This window comes from Pseudophryne corroboree, chromosome 6 (genome assembly GCF_028390025.1).
Source record: "Pseudophryne corroboree isolate aPseCor3 chromosome 6, aPseCor3.hap2, whole genome shotgun sequence".
Taxonomy (NCBI): Eukaryota; Metazoa; Chordata; class Amphibia; order Anura; family Myobatrachidae; genus Pseudophryne; species Pseudophryne corroboree.
Window position 1 is genome coordinate 187994772 of NC_086449.1, and position 19793 is coordinate 188014564.

The 19793-nt window shown below is 47.5% G+C and overlaps 1 protein-coding gene and 1 long non-coding RNA gene across 3 annotated transcripts in view; one reads left to right on the forward strand and one right to left on the reverse strand.

Moving 5' to 3' along the window:
- The window catches only part of RASGRF1 (Ras protein specific guanine nucleotide releasing factor 1), a 211317-nt gene that overhangs the window by 64884 nt on the left and 126640 nt on the right, over positions 1-19793 (forward strand). Inside the window, exon 2 of one of the 2 annotated variants that reach the window (XM_063925469.1) lies at positions 473-579. In XM_063925469.1, the coding sequence (XP_063781539.1) occupies positions 473-579 (107 nt within the window). Of the gene's footprint in view, positions 1-472; positions 580-19370; positions 19509-19793 lie in introns of those variants that run through there. The other variant, XM_063925470.1, reaches the window with a different exon arrangement.
- On the reverse strand, positions 20-19278 carry LOC134931784 (uncharacterized). The gene is made up of 2 exons (XR_010179173.1): positions 18762-19278; positions 20-194 (listed from the first exon to the last, which is right to left on the reverse strand). It is a non-coding gene; the product is annotated as an uncharacterized LOC134931784 (long non-coding RNA).

Here is a 19793-nt window from a genome sequence, read left to right on the forward strand (position 1 = left end):
GTAGAATCAACCAGAGTCATGAGTAAATGGCATTTATTGGGACTGGTCTGCTTCCACCAAGATATATGAACTAACTGGGCAGCCCATTAACAAAAATACCAATTCAGAATTCAGAGATCCCCTTCTGTCCCATGAGCCATTGGAATCTTTACTGAGACTTCGTACAGAAAGCTATTCAGTTGAGGAAACTCCATCTGTAATGGAAAAATAAGCGTTTATGAGTTTAATTAGCGCATCGTTACCCAAATAAAGAAACATAGTCAAAATTTGCCAAAATACTGTATACATCTAAAGGTGTTAAAGCAGACAACTTAGTATAAAGGGAAAGTATCATATTTTTCTTGTATATTTCTTGGTGCGTGTTCAGTATTTGCGTGTAACATATAGATATGTTCTATGTGTGTACTTTTTATGTATTTCCAGTGTACTATTGTGTATTTTGCTGACTATTTCTTCTTTTTTTTCTTGGCAGCATTGTTTTATCATCAACTTTAACCATGAGAATCAGAAGCCTCTGGAGCTGCGCACTGAGGATTCTAAGGACTGTGAAGAGTGGGTATCGGCTATATCTCGAGCCAGGTATATTGCACACCCAGTCTATACCTAATGCACTAATAGCAGCTAGACAGCACTACAGTACTGAAGTCACCACAAACTCAGGCTACATAGATAGAAATTACAGTTGCCAAATTCAAATCCAAAAACACATGAAATACAAAGTCTACATGTCTCTGTTCCAGTTACTGTAATTCAGACACATGCTGCATTTTTGCATAGTTATGTTATAGAATCCATATAAACTAACTACAATGCTGTATTCACTCTATGCATGCTACACATACGCCATCATCGGACCTCAATGCAACAGACCTGTATTTGTGGAAAGGCTCGGACTGCAACGTGTTTAGGTTTATTGGATAAGAGTTTTTCCAGTCTTTACAAATGGGTGTAGCCTTGCCACTATAGCTAGAAAATGGCACTCAGTGTTTTGAGTGGCACCTACGGTCTCAGTCCCTTTCCTACTGCAGTCACTGCTCAGCACCTCCTACACTGCTTCACCTCCTTTCCTCACAGAGAAGACTTTTCAGTACCCTAGACCCCCTTCAAACCGGAGAACCCAAGCATGGCCTGCATATCCCTGCCACAGTTAGTCCAGCACCTACTCAAGTGGAGCTATAAAATTCTGAAGCGAATATTTGTCTTCAGACTACAAATGTCCAACCTAAATTGAGCAAAATAACTCAATAAAAGAAGTACAGGAAAGCCAGTAACACTTTTCGCACGGATCTATGACTTTTGAAAGTGTTTATGCATGTTGTAATTGTGATGGCCAATTCTTATGGAGTTTGTAATATTGATCGTCTCGCACCCAAAAAAAAATCTTTGTTGACTACACCTGGTTTAGAATATTGTACTTATAATAACATTAAGAAGTTAACTCTGACTTTTCACACACTACCCCTATTTTTCCTTTTTACATTAAATGACTTAGCAGCGCTCTTCACAGTGATTGATAAGGAATTATTTCCATAAAAACGTTTATTATAAACCTTTAGAGGCCTTTCAGTATTCAGTATTCCTCTGGTGCTGGAACAACTGTTCCAAAAAGTAGGTGTCCTGCGATTCCCACCACTACTGCTTTCGCATGTGCACAGCAAGGGCTGAATAAGGTGGAGGCAGGACCATAGCTAGTGGTGTGCCAGTGGTACCACCTGGCCACGCCGCCACAATGTGGGGTAAGTCGGTCGGCCGGCCGGCCGGCCACCCACCGTCACCCACTCAGCTGCAGTGCATTGCCTCTTCTCACAATGGTAGCCGTGCAGCTCGTCCACCTCGCCTCCCGGATTCCTCCGCATGTTCTGTGAGAGCGCACCCATAGTAGAGCCGCCGCGTAGGGCGGGAAGGAAAAGAGGACTGCCGGCTTGTCAAATGTAAGTATAACACACACACACTCTCTCACTCTCGGGTGACTCTGCTGCCGTAATGTGTCAAAAGGGGTGTCACTGACCTGGGTTCGGAGTGTTGAGAACTCTGGGGTTCTTCCGATGATCGGAAGGAGGAACCACAGCTGGACCGGAGCAGGGATGGCCGGATGTAAGTTTTCCTCATGCAGAACTAGCCGTAGTAACTGGCGTATAATGGTGAAGAATTAAATGATGATTTGAGAACGATGTTGAAGCACACAAGAATGAAGAACTTGTGAGCGATGCTGAAGAAATGAATGAGGATTTGAGAACGATGGTGAAGCACACAGAAGAATGAAGAACTTGTGAGCATTGCTGAAGAAATGAATGAGGATTTGAGAACGATGGTGAAGCACACTGAAGAATGAAGAATTTGTGAGCGATGTTTGAAGAATGAGAAGCTTGTGAGCGATGTTGAAGAAATGAATGAGGATTTAAGATTCATTGTAACTCTGGAAGTATGGAAGGCGTTCCACTTGGAGATATCATGTAATACAGGAAACACAGGAGGTGTCCCCTTAAGAGAAACACTGAAACTCAGAGAATGTCCCACTGAGTGATACACTGTAACGCTGGTAGCACAGTGATTGTTCCACTGAGTGATACACTGTAACGCTGGTAGCACAGTGATTGTTCCACTGAGTGATACACTGTAACGCTGGTAGCACAGTGAATGTTCCACTGAGTGATACACTGTAACGCAGGTAGCACAGTGATTGTTCCACTGAGTGATACACTGTAACGCTGGTAGCACAGTGATTGTTCCACTGAGTGATACACTGTAACGCTGGTAGCACAGTGATTGTTCCACTGAGTGATACACTGTAACGCTGGTAGCACAGTGATTGTTCCACTAGGTGATACACTGTAACGCTGGTAGCACAGTGATTGTTCCACTGAGTGATACACTGTAACGCTGGTAGCACAGTGATTGTTCCACTAGGTGATACACTGTAACGCTGGTAGCACAGTGAATGTTCCACTGAGAGATACTCTGCCAACGCTGGTACACAGGAGACGTTCAGTTAGAGAACTCACTGAACGCTGCTAGCACTGGTGATCATAGACGAGACAATACTCAGGCGCCGGAGCTCTGCATGGCATCTTCCTTTGAACTTCCGCTCTCTCCAAATTGGCGGAAGGGGCCGATGATGTCACTCGCCCACCACGCTCCCGTGAACGCCAGGCGCAATGGCGGCGCCCACACCCCGGGAACCCGACGGAGGCAGCGCCAGCAAGACGCAACAACCCGGTGCCCACCGGGGGCGGCGACCGCCGAGAAACCCAGCGCACCCGGAGCGGTAAGCGCGGCAGCCGCAGCGCCGCGAGTGTGACAAGGGGACTCTGCTGCCGTAATGTATAAAAAGGGGGACTCTGCTGCCGTAATGTGTAAAAAGGGGGACTCTGCTGCCATATTGTGTAAAAAGGGGGACTCTGCTGCCGTAATGTGTAAAAAGGGGGACTCTGCTGCCGTAATGTGTAAAAAGGGGGACTCTGCTGCCGTAATGTGTAAAAAGGGGACTCTGCCTGCCGTAATGTGTAAAAAGAGGATTTTGGTACTTAACGATATATACATTTCTCTGAATCCACTCTGGGACACTGGAACTTCTTCAGACAGCTGGGGTATGAAGTATGCAGACTGGAGGTAGCACAATCTAAATAACAAATTTATGCACAGCTGGCTCCTTCCCCTTCTCGCCTCATAATCCCTCAGTTTGAAAAATGTTACGGAGAGAAGAGGGAACATGAAAACCAAGGCCTTATAGAGAGGAACCAACCGTAGCAACAAATCAAACAGCAACCAAGAACCATTAACATAGTAATGAAAACCATTTGAACTAAATTTAACAAGAACACACAGGTTGACAGCACCGAGGTGGGCATCCAGTGTCCCCGAGTGGATTCAGAGAAATGGATTTACCGGTAAGTATCAAAATCCTCTTTTCTCTTTCATCCACTAGGGGACACTGGAACTTCTTCAGACAGCTGGGGACATCCCAGAGATACTCCCATGGGCTGGAATGCTGTCCGAAGCCTGCAGAACTAAACGGCCAAACCTGGTATCCCTAGACGCACACGTATCAAACTTGTAGAATCTAGTGATCGTGTGTGCTGATGACCAAGTTGCAGCTCTGCAAAGTTGGGTAGTGGAGGCTCCTCTAGCCGCCGCCCACGAAGCACCCACTGATCTGGTGGTATGAGCACCTACCCGAAAGGGGACCTTCTTACCACTAGATATAAGCCTACCTGATGGTAAATCGTATCTATCTGGCTAGAGTCTGTTTAGAGGCCGGCCATCCCTTTTTGGGCCCATCATACAGAACAGAGTCAGACTTTCTAATAGAGGTCTAACCTGTATGTAAATCCTTAAGGCTCTGACCAAGTCCAAAGACAAGTCTCCTTCCGTGAACCCCTGGAAGGAGCAGACCACAATAGGCTGGTTAATGTGGAAACCTGAAATCACCTTAGGAAGAAATTCCGCTTTTGTACGGAGCTCCGTCCTGTCCTCATGAAAAATAAGGAAGGGGCTTTTACACGATAGGGCTCCCAACTCTGAGACCCTTCTTGCAGATGCCAAAGCTAGGAGCAGGGTAACTTTCCCGGATATATACTTAAGATCAGCTTTCTCCAAAGGCTCAAAAACTGCTGATTTAAAAAATTTGAGCACTAAATTTAGATCCCACAGGGCTGTGGGAGGACGGAAAGGTGGTTGTATGCTCAGCACACCTTATAAAAATGTCTGAACCTCCTGTAAGGACGCCACACGTTGTTGAAAAAGAATAGAGATGGCAGAGACTGGTACCTTCAAGGATCCCAACCTCAAACCTTCATCCAAACCATTTTGGAGAAATCACAAAAGTCTAATAAGGCGTAACTCTCTGGAATTCCACCCCTTAGACTGACACCAGTTCATATACCTCTTCCATATTCTATAGTAATGCGTCGCAGTGAATGGCTTTCTTGCAGCTAACATGGTGAGGATAGCTGATTTCGGAATTCCCCTGTCTCTTAGAATCCTGGTCTCAAGAACCACTCCGTCAAACGTAGATGGTTCATATCTGGTTGAAGGAATGGGCCTTGAGACAAGAGGTCCTCCCTCTGCGGCAGCCTCCAATGATCTTCCATTAGGAGTCCCCTCAGGTCCGAGTACCAACTTCTGCAAGGCCAGTCTGGTGCTATTAAGATCACCCACGCTCTTTCCTTTTTCACCTTCTTTAACACTCTCGGTAAAAGGGGAAACGTCGGAAAGATGTACACCAGATAGTATGTCCAGGGAATCGCCAGCGCGTCCACCGCCTCTGCTGCTGGATCCTGCGTCCTGGCCACATACCTCGGTAATTGATGGTTGTTTTGCGATGCCATTAGATCTATTTTCGGTAGACCCCACTGTCGTACTACTACGTCGAAAACCTGTGGGTGTAGAGACCACTCCCCTGGATGCATATCTTGGCAACTTAGATAGTCTGCATCCCAATTTTCCACTCCTGGATTGAAGTCCGCCGACAGGATTATGTTGCATTTCTCTGCCCAAGCCAGGATCTTTGTGGCCTCATTTAAAGCCATGCAAATTTTTGTTCCTTCCTGACGGTTTATGTAGGCCATCGCCGTCACATTGTCCGACAGTACTCTCACGTGTTGAGTCCTCACTAGGTCTTCCGCTAGTAGAAGAGCATTGTAAATGGCTCTTAGTTCCAGAATATTTATTTGAAGACTGCTCTCCTGCGGTGACCATCTTCCTTGAAACTGATGGTCTTCCAGTACTGCTCCCCATCCTCTGAGACTGGCATCTGTTGTTAGAATTTTCCAATCCCAGATTCCAAACCTCTTTCCCGCTGCTAGATTCTTGTGGACTGACCACCAAATTAACGAGGTTCTGGCCTGGGGCGACAAGCGAATCCTTTGGTGTAGAAGCAAATGCATGCCTGCCCCCTGAGCAATCAGATTCAGCTAAAAGGGTCTGGAATGTAGCCTTCCTTACTGGATCACTTCGAAAGATGCCACCATCTTTTCAAGAAGCCGTACACAAAGATGGAGAGAGACTGTCTGGTTCTGTAGAACCTGACATACCATTTCCCTGATGTCCCGAATCTTGTCTTCTGGGAGAAACACTTTGAAATGTATCATATCTAAGATGAGACCCAGTAATTGAATCCTCTGCGTTGCTTGTAGGTTGGATTTTTTGAAATTCACGATACAGCCGTGTCGAATTAGAAACTGATAAGTAGTCTGAGCATCCTGGATCAACTGGTCCTGAAAGGGAGCCTTGATCAAAAGGTTGTTTAGATATGGGATTATCGTTACCCCAAACGTTCTCAATTTCGCAACCATGACTGCCATAATCTTTGTGAAGATTCTCGGGGCTGATGATAGGCCGAATGGTTGGGCTCTGAACTGGTAGTGATTCTTGCCCACTGCACACCGTAAATAGGCTTGGTGTGGGGTCCAAATTGGGATATGGAGGTACACATCCTTTATGTCCATGGACACCATAAACTCTTCTTGTTCCAGTCCTGCAATAACCGACTGTATTGACTCCATCTTGAACCTGTAAACATTCAGGAACTGATTCCAAACTTTTAAATTGAGGATTGGCCTGACCGACCCATCCGGTATTGGCAATACAAAAAAGATTTGAATAAAATCCCGTCCCTCTTTGTGAGGTCGGGACAGGTAGAATTACTTCCGTCTGAAGTAATCTTCCTCTAGCTTGAAAGGATTGAGACCTAAATGAATTGAACACTGAACCAGAATAATTTCTTCTGACCGGTGGCGTGATTCTAGGATATGAAGTAGGCAGAAAAGTAGATTTCCCTGCTGTTGCCTGTGAAATCCACCTGTCTAATTCCGGCCCGAACAAAGTCTCCCCTACAAAGGGATCACCTCCACTGTCTTCTTGGAATCAGAATCCACTTGCCATTCCCTGAGCCACAGAATCCTTCTGGCGGATATAGCCAAAGCCGAGATGCTAGCATCCTTTGTGGCTTGGCAAATGTATGTAACCGACTCACGGATATGCTCCGCTAATCTAACTATCTCCTCTTGGCTGTTATCTTCCTCTACAGCTTGAACAATATGACCAGCGCATGCTACAATAGCTTTGGTCACCCAAGCACTAATAATTGTAGATCTGTGCGATGCTCCCGCAGCCACAAAAATAGATTTTAGAGCTGTGTCTAATTTACAATCTGACACATCCTTTAGAGTAGTCACGTTTGGAATCGGCAAGATTGTCTTTTTTGACAGTCTAGCCAGGGAGGCGTTCACAATCGACGGAACCTCCCACTTGGACATGACACTCTTGGGTAGAGGGTAATTAACCGTGAATTTTTTTGGAATTTGGAAGCGTTTATCGGGCTGCTTCCATGCTCCTCCCATTGGATCCTGGAGAGTTTGAGGAATTGTAAAAAAACGCTGTTTATGGTTTCTGAGAATCAAATAAATCAAAAACCTCAGGTTCCTTAACTTCTTCTTCCTTGAAGTCAAGGACCTGTTTTACCTCCTCAATAAGGGAAACTAATCCCTTAACCTCAGCGTCCTTCTCCTGAGGACTGACATACATGATTTGCTCTACTGACTCTCTTTCCTCCTCGTCCTCTGAGACCCTCCTCTTCCTCCTCCGAAGAATCTTCCCGTAGGAGAGGGAGTGGTCTCCTTACCGCTTTACGCACATTCTTTTCTGCTTGTGCGGGCAGTGTAATTCTAATTAGAAATTCCTCCATAGTTTTGGAAAACCCTGCTGCCAATTCTAAATGTTGCTTGCGGGATTCCGCCATTTCTTTAGAAATATCTGCCAAAGCACTTTCCCATGACCCAGACGGACCACTGCTCCCAGGTTGAGCGTCCATTTCCAAACATGTGTTGCACACCCCGGAGCTGTCAACATTAGTGCTCTTTTTTCCACATTTAGAACATACATAGCAAGTTTTTGTGGTCTTGGTTGGTGCTTTTGACATGTTGAAACACACACAGACCAATCAGCAGTGCCTTTACCCTGTTAGAATAGGAAGAGAAAGACCGTAGGGATATAGGGAGCAAAAAGATCTTGTAATCACACAGCTGGAGGCCCTCTGTATTTCTCCTTTAACCTCCCCTCAGTGGGGAAAGCCCGCTCAAACTGCGCGCCTACACTTCAAAACAAAATGGACGCAAATTAAATTCACCAGGATACCTTGACAAAGACCCCAGATCGGGGTGGAAACGCGTTGGGAGCTCTTGTGACAGCAGGGAACGCGGAGTTTGCTACCGGTGATCGTGTGTATGGTGATTGAACGATCTGCATCTTTCATCATTTGTATACGCGCTGTTAGGAACTGTTTGGCCACGGTTCCATTTTCATTTGGTAATTACCCGCCCTATATGTTACCAGGAGCTGTTTGGTGCAATACTTGTGATGTCTTCATGTTTTCATGTTTTTAAACATTGGGGTATATTTACTAAGGTCCCGATTTTGACCGAGATGCCGTTTTTTCTTCAAAGTGTCATTTCGGTAATTTACTAAGCAAAAATCTCGGCAGTGATGAGGGCATTCGTAATATTTTGGAAGTCCTAGGAAAAAATCACGAATCAATACACCATCGGTCAAATACGCCTGCAATTTGGTAGAAATCAGTAAATTACCAAAAAGTGCAAATCACAAACACTGCCGACAATGGGGGGGTCATTCCGAGTTGTTCGCACGCAAGCTGCTTTTAGCAGCCTTACACACGCTAAGCCGCCGCCTACTGGGAGTGAATCTTAGCTTCTTAAAATTGCGAACGAAAGATTCTCTAAATTGCGACCACACACCTCTTAGCAGTTTCTGAGTAGCTCCAGACTTACTCGGCATCTGCGATCAGTTCAGTGCTTGTCGTTCCTGGTTTGACGTCACAAACACACCCAGCGTTCGCCCAGACACTCCTCCGTTTCTCCAGCCACTCCCGCGTTTTTCCCAGAAACGGTAGCGTTTTTTCGCACACACCCATAAAACGGCCAGTTTCCGCCCAGAAACACCCACTTCCTGTCAATCACACTCCGATCACCAGAACAAAGAAAATACCTCGTAATGCCGTGAGTAAAATTCCTAACTGCATAGCAAATTTACTTGGCGCAGTCGCAGTGCGGACATTGCGCATGCGCATTAGCGACTAATCGCTCCGTTGCGAGAAAAAAATACCGAGCGAACAACTCGGAATGACCCCCACTAGCCAAACACTGCCGTGCAGAAATACAATTCGTGAAAAAGTGCTAAAAAAACACAGACCTGCTTTTTTATCCCGTGTTTGGATAGGCATGCACGGATCCATGAGATCCGTGCATGTTTATCAGTGGGAAGGGGATGGGAAAGTGTTATTTTCTTTAAAAAAAAATGCGTGGGGTCCCCCCTCCTAAGCCAAACCAGCCTCGGGCTCTTTGAGCCGATCCTGGTTGCAAAAATATGGGGGAAAAAATGATAGAGGTTCCCCCATATTTAAACAACCAGCACCGGGCTCTGCGCCTGGTCCTCGTTCCAAAAATACGGGGGACAAAAAGCGTAGGGGTCCCCCGTATTTCTGAAACCAGCACCGGGCTCCACTAGCCAGATACATAATGCCACAGCCGGGGGACACTTTTATATAGGTCCCGGCGGCCCTGGCATTACATAACCAACTAGTCACCCCTGGCCGGGGTACCCTGGAGGAGTGGGGACCCCTTCAATCAAGGGGTCCCCCCCTCCAGCCACCCAAGGACCAGGGGTGAAGCCCGAGGCTGTCCCCCCCATCCAAGGGCTGCGGATGGGAGGCTGATAGCCGTTTTGTAAAAAAATGAATATTGTTTTTAGTAGCAGTACTACAAGTCCCAGCAAGCCTCCCCCGCAAGCTGGTACTTGGAGAACCACAAGTACCAGCATGCGGAGGAAAACCGGACCCGCTGGTACCTGTAGTACTCATCTCTAAGTACTACTACTAAAAAAATACCCCAATAAAAACATAAGACACACACCTTGAAAGTATAACTTTAATGCATACATCCACACCTCCATATACACATACTTACCTTATGTTCACACGAGGGTCGGTCCTCTTCTCCATGTAGAATCCATGGTGTACCTGTGGAAAAAATTATACTCACAAAATCCAGTGTAGAAGGCTCTTCTTCTTGTAATCCATTTGTAATCCAGGTACTTGTCAAAATAAAAAAACGGACACCCGACCTCGCACTGAAAGGGGCCCCATGTTTTCACATGGGACCCCTTTCCCCGAATGCCAGAAACCCCCTCTGACTTAAGTCTAAGAGGGTTCCTTCAGCCAATCAGGGAGCGCCACATTGTGGCACCCTCCTGATTGGCTGTGTGCTCCTGTACTGTATGACAGGCGGCACACGGCAGTGTTACAATGTAGCGCCTATGCGCTCCATTGTAACCAATAGTGGGAACTTTGTGGTCAGCGGTTGACCGAAAGTAACCTCACCGCTGACCACAAAGTTCCCACCATTGGTTATAATGGAGCGCATAGGCGCTACATTGTAACACTGCCGTGTGCCGCCTGTCATACAGTACAGGAGCACACAGCCAATCAGGAGGGTGCCACAATGTGGCGCTCCCTGATTGGCTGAAGGAACCCTCTTAGACTTAAGTCAGAGGGGGTTTCTGGCATTCGGGGAAAGGGGTCCCATGTGAAAACATGGGGCCCCTTTCAGTGCGAGGTCGGGTGTCCGTTTTTTTATTTTGACAAGTACCTGGATTACAAATGGATTACAAGAAGAAGAGCCTTCTACACTGGATTTTGTGAGTATATTTTTTTCCACAGGTACACCATAGATTCTACATGGAGAAGAGGACCGACCCTCGTGTGAACATAAGGTAAGTATGTGTATATGGAGGTGTGGATGTATGCATTAAAGTTATACTTTCAAGGTGTGTGTCTTATGTTTTTATTGGGGTATTTTTTTAGTAGTAGTACTACAGGTACCAGCGGGCCCGGTTTTCCTCTGCATGCTGGTACTTGTGGTTCTCCAAGTACCAGCTTGCGGGGGAGGCTTGCTGGGACTTGTAGTACTGCTACTAAAAACAATATTATTATTTTTACAAAACGGCTATCAGCCTCCCATCCGCAGCCCTTGGATGGGGGGGACAGCCTCGGGCTTCACCCCTGGTCCTTGGGTGGCTTGAGGGGGGGGACCCCTTGATTGAAGGGGTCCCCACTCCTCCAGGGTACCCCGGCCAGGGGTGACTAGTTGGTTATGTAATGCCAGGGCCGCCGGGACCTATATAAAAGTGTCCCCCGGCTGTGGCATTATGTATCTGGCTAGTGGAGCCCGGTGCTGGTTTCAAAAATACGGGGGACCCCTACGCTTTTTGTCCCCCGTATTTTTGGAACCAGAACCAGGCGCAGAGCCCGGTGCTGGTTGTTTAAATATGGGGGAACCTCTATCATTTTTCCCCCCATATTTTTGCAACCAGGATCGGCTCAAAGAGCCCGAGGCTGGTTTGGCTTAGGAGGGGGGACCCCAAGCATTTTTTTATTTTATTTTAACACTGTTTTTTTTTTTAATAAAGGTGCACAATGAAGCCCAGCACGGATCTCTCAGATCCGGCCGAGATTCATTGTATTAAAGTCGGCAGTGTTTTACAAGTCACTCACGTAAAACACTGCCTAAAAAAACGAATGACATCGACATCGGTAAAACCGAAAATGCAGAATACGGCAGCTTAGTAAATTAGTCGTACTAAATTCAAAAAGTTGCATATTTACACTTTCAATGTCATTCGTGATTGAACTTTGACCTCAAACGGGAAAATACGATTTTTAGTAAATATACCCCAATGTATGTAATAAACAAACTTCACTATTATTACCTCTGTTTCATTTTCCCATGGTGAAACCGGGTCTTATGGAAATGGAAGTTTGAGGAGGATATTGAAATAGGACAACATTCCTACAGCACCGGCTAAGTGTTACACTCAGTTTATTTCTATTGTATCACTGTGGTGAGGGGTGAAGGAAACCTCTTTTTAGAGTGTTTACATTCTGCTGGCTGCAGTTGTTGCGCACGGAGTGATTGTTACAATTTTTTTGAAATACATTTTTAGTTCACATCTAAGCTTTTCCTGCCGCTCTATGTCAGCGCGGAGCTTCCCACTCCATTTACTGCCTCCCACACCCGGGAATTCACCCCTTCTATATTGTTAAAAGCATATAGTATTATATAAATTTTATTCAGAGAGATCATAGCAGCAGAGTCTTGGCCTAACCGTGACTCAGACGGACTTTCAGCGCCGCCTGGTCTCTGCTCTCCCAGCGGCGACCCCAGTGTCTCTCAGCACTTGCGCCCACTCCGGAGCCTCTGGTCCCGCTGCGGCCGGACCCTTTGTTGATCCAGACTTCTGGTGAGGTTTCGGCCCAGGTGTCCCGAAACCTTTCCAACCGTGCGCCCACCAAAGGAGACCCAAGGTGAGCTGGGAGACCGTCATGCCACGGTCTTGTCAGCAGGTTTAGGGTTCTGCTTTCTGGTAGTGGTCTGGGAACGGCCTCTTGTTCCAGCAGCATGTCTCTAACAGTGCTACCGCCAGGTCTCTGTTACTACCGTGGCTAAAACTATTCCTGCCACTTCACCTCTGAGGAGTTCTCGGGCTGATGTCTCCGCTTGTGCTGCAGAGTATAACTCAGATACATGGGGGGACGGGGGACGGGGGGGGCAGTCGCTTTGCTGCCCAGCAGTAACCGCTTGTCCTCCCCTCAATAAATACTCACTCTGCTCCAGCTGTATTTTGATCTCCTGAGAGAGATGCCGACCCCTTCAAACAGGGTCTTTGTATCTCGTACAGTTTTGAGCTTTCGCCCCCCTTTCAGATAGGTTGGCTTGGCTCCAGAAATTTTATTATATAACAATGAATTCTTTAGTGGAGCAGGCGCTCCCTTTCTGTGCTGCACCTCCAACACAATTTTTCAAACAGGGATTATGGGGCATGAAGGGGGAGGAGCCAGCTGTGCATACATTTTTTATTTAGATTGTGCTATCTCCAGTCTGCATACTTCACACCCTAGCTGTCTGAAGAAGTTCCAGTGTCCCCTAGTGGATAAAAGAGAAAAGTGGGTCTCTGCTGCCATAATGTGTAAAAAGGGTGACTCTGCTGCCGTAATGTGTAAACAGGGGACTCTGCCTGCCATAATGTGTAAAAAGGGGGACTCTGCTGCCATATTGTCTCAAAAGGGGACTCTGCCTGCCGTAATGTGTAAAAAAGTGGGGCTCTGCTGCCATAATGTGTAAAAAGGGGGACTCTACTGCCGTAATGTGTAAAAAGGGGGACTCTGCTGCCATAATGTGTAAAAAGGGACTCTGCCTGCCGTAATGTGTCAAAAGGGGACTCTGCCTGCTGTAATGTATAAAAAGGGGGACTCAGCTGCCGTAATGTGTCATAAGGGGACTCTGCCTGCTGTAATGTATAAAATGGGGGACTCTGCTGCTGTAATGTATCAAAAGGGGACTCTGCCTGCCGTAATATGTAAAAAGGGGGCTCTGGTGTAATTTGTAAACAGGGCATTGTCTGGTGTAAAGTGTAAAAGGGGGCTCTGTCTGACATAATATGTGTAAAAGGGGAGTAATGTGTATAAGGAACTCTACCTGGTGTAATGTGTATAAGTGGCACTACTGTATGGAGTAATTTGAACAATGGAGACTACTGTTCAATGTAATATGAATTGGTATTATTTTGTAACCACGTCCCTTCCCCATGAAGCCACGCCCCTATATTCTTTGGGTGCTCCTTCGGCGCACACTGTCCCAATTTTAAATATGGGGGAGGGGGCACCAATTCTCTTTCTCGCACAGGGCACCAAAATGTCTAGTTAAGGCTCTGGGTGGAGGGATCCGAATAGATCCCTCTTTGCACTTCGGGCTTCCATTAGGAAGGAGCGGGGCTTGTAGTATGGGTGTTAACTATGAGATCCCCCACCCTTCCTGTGAGGCCATGCCTCTTCCCACAAAGCCACGCCCTTTTTCCGGTGACATGCACAGGAGGTGTTAACCCTCCAGTGCGACATGATAAGTGGTCCTTTCAGCGTACAGTAGCAGTTGGCACACACTGTATAATGGTTAGCATTATTGCCTCACAATACTGAGGTCACTGATTCGATTCCCACCATGGCCCTAACTGTGTGGAGTTTGTATATTCTTCCAGTGCTTGCGTGGATTTTCTCCGGGTACTCCGTTTTCCTCCCGCAATCCAAAAATATACTGGTAGGCTAATTGGCTCTAGAAAAAATATTAACACTGGTGTGTGCATGTACATATGTTTAGGGCAGACTAGCTGGGCCAAGTGGTTCTTATCTGTTGCCAAATTCTATGTTTCAGTGTGGTTTACGTCATTTGCAGATGGCGTCAGTTCCCGCTGGCAAAGCTCATAAAAATTTTTGTCCTATCAACATTCACCCAGTAACTAGATGAATGTCTCTTGTGTGATGAGGAGGAGCACTGACCCTCACCCAAACCTGCCATAATAACAGCGACTCAGCTCTTGTGAACATTGTGAATTCCTAGAGTAATAGGTGCAATTTTCAGATGTTATCTGCTGAGCATGCCCAAAGCAATGTGCATTTACCGTATTAAAATTTCATAACCACTTAGATTTGTGTATTTCATTTTTAACTAATATCAATTTTAATGAGCTTTCTAAATAGTTTTTGATGTTTTTTTTTTTTTTTACTGGATAAGTTTAGTCTATCCAATATATGTCTACCGCTTTTATCCATTACCCATAATTCAACATTGTGATCTTTGTGGGTTATATCGGAGCTGTGAGTAATTGCTGAAGAATTAATTTGCGATAAATATGGAATTTTATATCCAACCGTCCATTTTGATTGGTATTGTTATCAAGAGTAAAAGACACTATGGACGTATAAGTATAACCAATTCAGAAACGGAAAACACGTGAGTGCACAGTCCATTAGGCTGCTTCCACTAAACAGCTGCTCTGGCGTGGCCTTGCTGCAATCCATCTAGGAAAACCCCCTTGGACCTGTCATTGGGGGTAATTCCAAGTTGATCGCAGCAGGAATTCTGTTAGCAATTGGGCAAAACAATGTGCACTGCAGGGGGGCAGATGTAACATGTGCAGAGAGAGTTAGATTTGGGTGTGGTGTGTTCAATCTGCAATCTAATTTGCAGCCAGTATTTACCCTGCACAGAAATAAAATAACCCACCCAAATCTAACTCTCTCTGCAAATGTTATATCTGCCACACCTGCAGTGCACATGGTTTTACCCAACTGCTAAAAAATTTCCTGCTGCGATCAACTTGGAATTACCCCCATTATACTGTCCATTGCTTGCCAGGATTCATTTTTTCTAGGTTTGTTTTCTTACATTATTTATGAAACATGTTTGTTGCACACAATACAGAATGCCTATTATAATCCATTCATTCACTTTCCAGATGATACTTCACATTCATCTCTGTATTGTATAGTGGAAATAATGAATACAACACTTAGCAGAACCTTCAGAGTTCTGTTGTTTTGAGTGAGGTGTGGAGTTGTAGATACACAGGGGATATTTGACAGTTGGTCTCTTCACCTGCTTGTAGAAGGATGTGTATGTTGACACTATGGTGTTATTTTTTCTTATGTTGGATCATTTGATTCCCACTTCAGTGTTTGTCATCTGTGTTTCTCCTGCACCAGTTTACAGACCCCCCCCCCCCCCCCCCAGATTTTCACCTGTTGCTGTATCACTTACCTTCTTATTATTCCATGCATGCGGTGATGCGACTCAGCATGAGATGAAACTTCCTTAGTGAGGGTTTTGCCCTTTTATCTCAGTTACCCAGTGCCAGATTAATGTCCACATGGGCCTGGAGCTGAAATTCATGAAGGGCCTATTGTGTGTCAATGCAGCAGAGCTGGATTAAGGGGGGGGTAGCCAGGGTGCGTTATTTCTCGGGAGCCCCGCGTGCCTGCCATCAACCACCAGCCAATTGAACGTATTATTCTTTTTTAATGAAGATATTCAATAGCCTAATGGCCAGGCCCCATGTGTTCAGTGGTTTCCTCCAACTCTCCCATCGTGCACCTTGAAACTGAGACACCTGGGACAGAGAGAGAGAGCGAGAGGCACCTGGGGCAGAGAGAGCGAGAGACACCTGGGGCAGAGAGCGCGAGATACACCTGGGGCAGAGAGAGAGTCAGAGACACCTGGGATAGAGAGAGAGTCAGAGACACCTGGAGCAGAGAGAGAGAGAGAGAGACATGGAGAAAAGAGAGAGATGTGGAGAAGAGAGAGACACCTGGAGCAGAGAGAGACATGGAACAGAGAGAGAGACGTGGAGCAGAGAGAGAGAGAGAGAGACGTGGAGCAGAGAAAGAGACATGGAGAAGAGAGATACTTGGAGAAGAGAGAGACGTGGAGCAGAGAGAAAGAGACATGGAGCAGAGAGAGAGATGTGGAGCAGAGAGACATGGAGCGCAGAGAGAGAGAGCAAGAGACACTTGAAGCAGAGAGACATGGAGCAGAAAGAGAGAGAGAGAGAGAGAGATACTTGAAGCAGAGAGAAAGAGACACTTGGAGCAGGGAGAGAGACCCGGGGCAGTTAGAGATAGAGAGAGACGTGGAGCAGAGAGAGACATGGAGCAGAGAGAGAGAGGAAGATGTGGAGTAGAGAGAGAGACATGGAACAGAGAGAGAGACGTGGAGCAGAGAGAGAGACGTGGAGCAGAGAGAGAGACATGGAGAAGAGAGAGATACTTGGAGAAGAGAGAGACGTGGAGCAGAGAGAAAGAGACATGGAGCAGAGAGAGAGATGTGGAGCAGAGAGACATGGAGCGCAGAGAGAGAGAGCAAGAGACACTTGAAGCAGAGAGACATGGAGCAGAAAGAGAGAGAGAGAGAGATACTTGAAGCAGAGAGAAAGAGACACTTGGAGCAGGGAGAGAGACCCGGGGCAGTTAGAGATAGAGAGAGACGTGGAGCAGAGAGAGACATGGAGCAGAGAGAGAGAGGAAGATGTGGAGTAGAGAGAGAGACATGGAACAGAGAGAGAGACGTGGAGCAGAGAGAGAGACGTGGAGCAGAGAGAGAGACATGGAGAAGAGAGAGATACTTGGAGAAGAGAGAGACGTGGAGCAGAGAGAAAGAGACATGGAGCAGAGAGAGAGATGTGGAGCAGAGAGACATGGAGCGCAGAGAGAGAGAGCAAGAGACACTTGAAGCAGAGAGACATGGAGCAGAAAGAGAGAGAGAGAGATACTTGAAGCAGAGAGAAAGAGACACTTGGAGCAGGGAGAGAGACCCGGGGCAGTTAGAGATAGAGAGAGACGTGGAGCAGAGAGAGACATGGAGCAGAGAGAGAGAGGAAGATGTGGAGTAGAGAGAGAGACGTGGAGCAAAGAGAGAGAGAGAGAGAGGGAGATGTGGAGTAGAGAGAGATGTGGAGCAGAGAAAGAGAAAGATACATGGAGAAGAGAGAGAGATACATAGAGCAGAGAGAGATACGTGGAGCAGAGAGAAGGAAACATGGAGCAGAGAGAGAGACCTGGGGCAGAAAGAGAGAGAGCAAGAGACACTTGAAGCAGAGAGACATGGAGCAGAGAGCGAGAGAGAGAGAGAGAGAGAGACTTGGAGCAGAGAGAAAGAGACAATTGGAGCAGGGCGAGAGACCTGGGGCAGTAATGGTGCCTATACACTTGTGCGATGCCCCGCAACATCGCAGGGCATCGCACCGGTAGTTCAGGTGCGATGAAATCGCACCTGAACTGCCAAAGTTATTACCATGCGATCATGCGATAGGTCGCATGGTAATCACGTGATGATCGCGTCACCACTGAGTGGGAGTGGCCCGGCGGGTGCCCATCGCAGTGCAATATATTGCATGTGTTAAAAAAAACACATGCGATCGCACTGCGATGCGATAAATATTAAGTGCAGCACATAATATCATGAGATGCGACATTCGAGCAGTGTGCCCGCGCATCGCGTCACATGGTACCTTAAATGTGCATACAATCCTTCCATTTATCTCACAGATGCGATTGAAATCGAAGTATTGTACCTGATATCTCACAAGTGTATGGGCTACAATCAGTAGCGGATCTTGCCACGGGCAAGCAGGACTTTTGCCCGGGGCGCCGCCTTCCAGAGGGCGCCGGCGCCATCCGGAGGGCGCCGCATCATGGCCAGATCCGCTACTGTACCCTCAGCCGCTGTGCTCCCTGCTGTGACCCTCGCCGCTGGTTCCCTTCGTGGAGGGGACCTTTGTTGTGCGGTGCGCGATTACGTCATCGCGGCACCGCACAGCATTGTGGCACAGACGCTAGCGGTCATAATTGACCTCTAGTGTCTATGCTGATCCGAGGAGAGGAGCGGCGCCGGCGGCTGTCTGCAGTGGTCTGGAATCAGGAGCGGGGATAGTAAGTATACATTTTTATTTTTTTTTCTCTTCCAGCGGCGCTAAAGGGGGCACAAATGGGGGCGTAACTGACCATGCCCCCATATGAAGCCACGCCCCTATCGTTTTGCTCGGGGCGCCACAAAGGCAAGAACCGGCCCTGGCTACAATAGAGAGAGAGAGACGTGGAGCAGAAAGAGACACTTGTAGCAAAGAGAGAGACCTGGGGCAGTTAGAGAGAGAGAGAGAGAGAGGGGGGGGGGGGCAGTGAATGAGGAAATTAATCTTGGGAGTGTAGGTGAGGCAGTAAATGAGGGATGGGATAATGAGAAGTGACATGGCAGGCAGAGCGTTTGGGGTTGTGACAGGCTGGATGGAGTAGACAGGACACCGGAGGTGGGTGACGGCTGTATGGGGGCCCGATAAATGCCGGCGCTGACCCCACCTGCTCTGCTTACCTCATACCTGGCTGTAGCAGCTCCCACTCTCTTTCGCCAAAGCCTACCGCGGTTCTGACGTGCCAATGGAGGGGGCGTGTCTGAGGAGTCAGGACACTAGCACAGTCAGCGGTTCCCCTTCCTCCAGGTCTCAGCACATTTCTTCCGTTTTTTCAGCAGCTCCCCTCCGTGCGCCGCACTGCTTGATGACTGCCCTTCCTCTCGGAGCTCACAGGTCTGCGGGCATTGAATGAGGCGCAATGCATACCCCAGCTTGCTGCTTTGCGCCGACTCTGGGTGGGTGATCAGTATGCTTAATAAGCCTTGCTCCAGCATCCCGCACAGGCCGGCGCCCAGGGATTATGCCCTGGCATCGTTACACCACTGCTGCCATGATGTTGCCACCAGATACCACTCTAGACGCGGGGCATAGAGCAGCCAGTGACAAACAGCAGCTGCAGAACACCTCACACCACTGTTTGGCAGCATATTAAATATTTTTAAATAGAGGACTGGCCGCTAAAGCAGCAGGACAGGACTACAGATGAAGCAGGGAGCATGAGACTGAGACAACGCTGCGCGCGGTCCAGTGGGCAGAGCTTCGGCTGATAGGGTGCTCAGTAACGTTGGGCCATGGGGCGGAGCTTAACATGGGCCAGCGGTGGAGATCGGGTGAAAGGGGAATCGAGTGGAAGAACCAGGGGGCGGAGCTTAAGGTCCGGATTCACAGCTTTGGATGCTGTATGTGAGAGCAGAGGAACTATTCAGGTACAGCAGCAGATGGACTAAGGGGGCGGAGCTTATCGCGGCCGGGGGGCGGAGCTTATCACGGACCTGGGTGTAGATTGCTTTGGGGAGACACTGAGGGTGAGAGGTTGGTTGTGCAGGGCTGCTAGTGGCTTGGGAGGGGATGGGCAAAGCTTTGGACTGGACTGGCGGAATGCTGTTTGTGATTACAGGAGAAAAGTTTTTTTTTCTCCTGTCAACACTATCTGCGTTGCAGGAGATCCTGTGGGCCTATTTTCAGTGGGGGCTTGGAGCTGCAGCTCCATC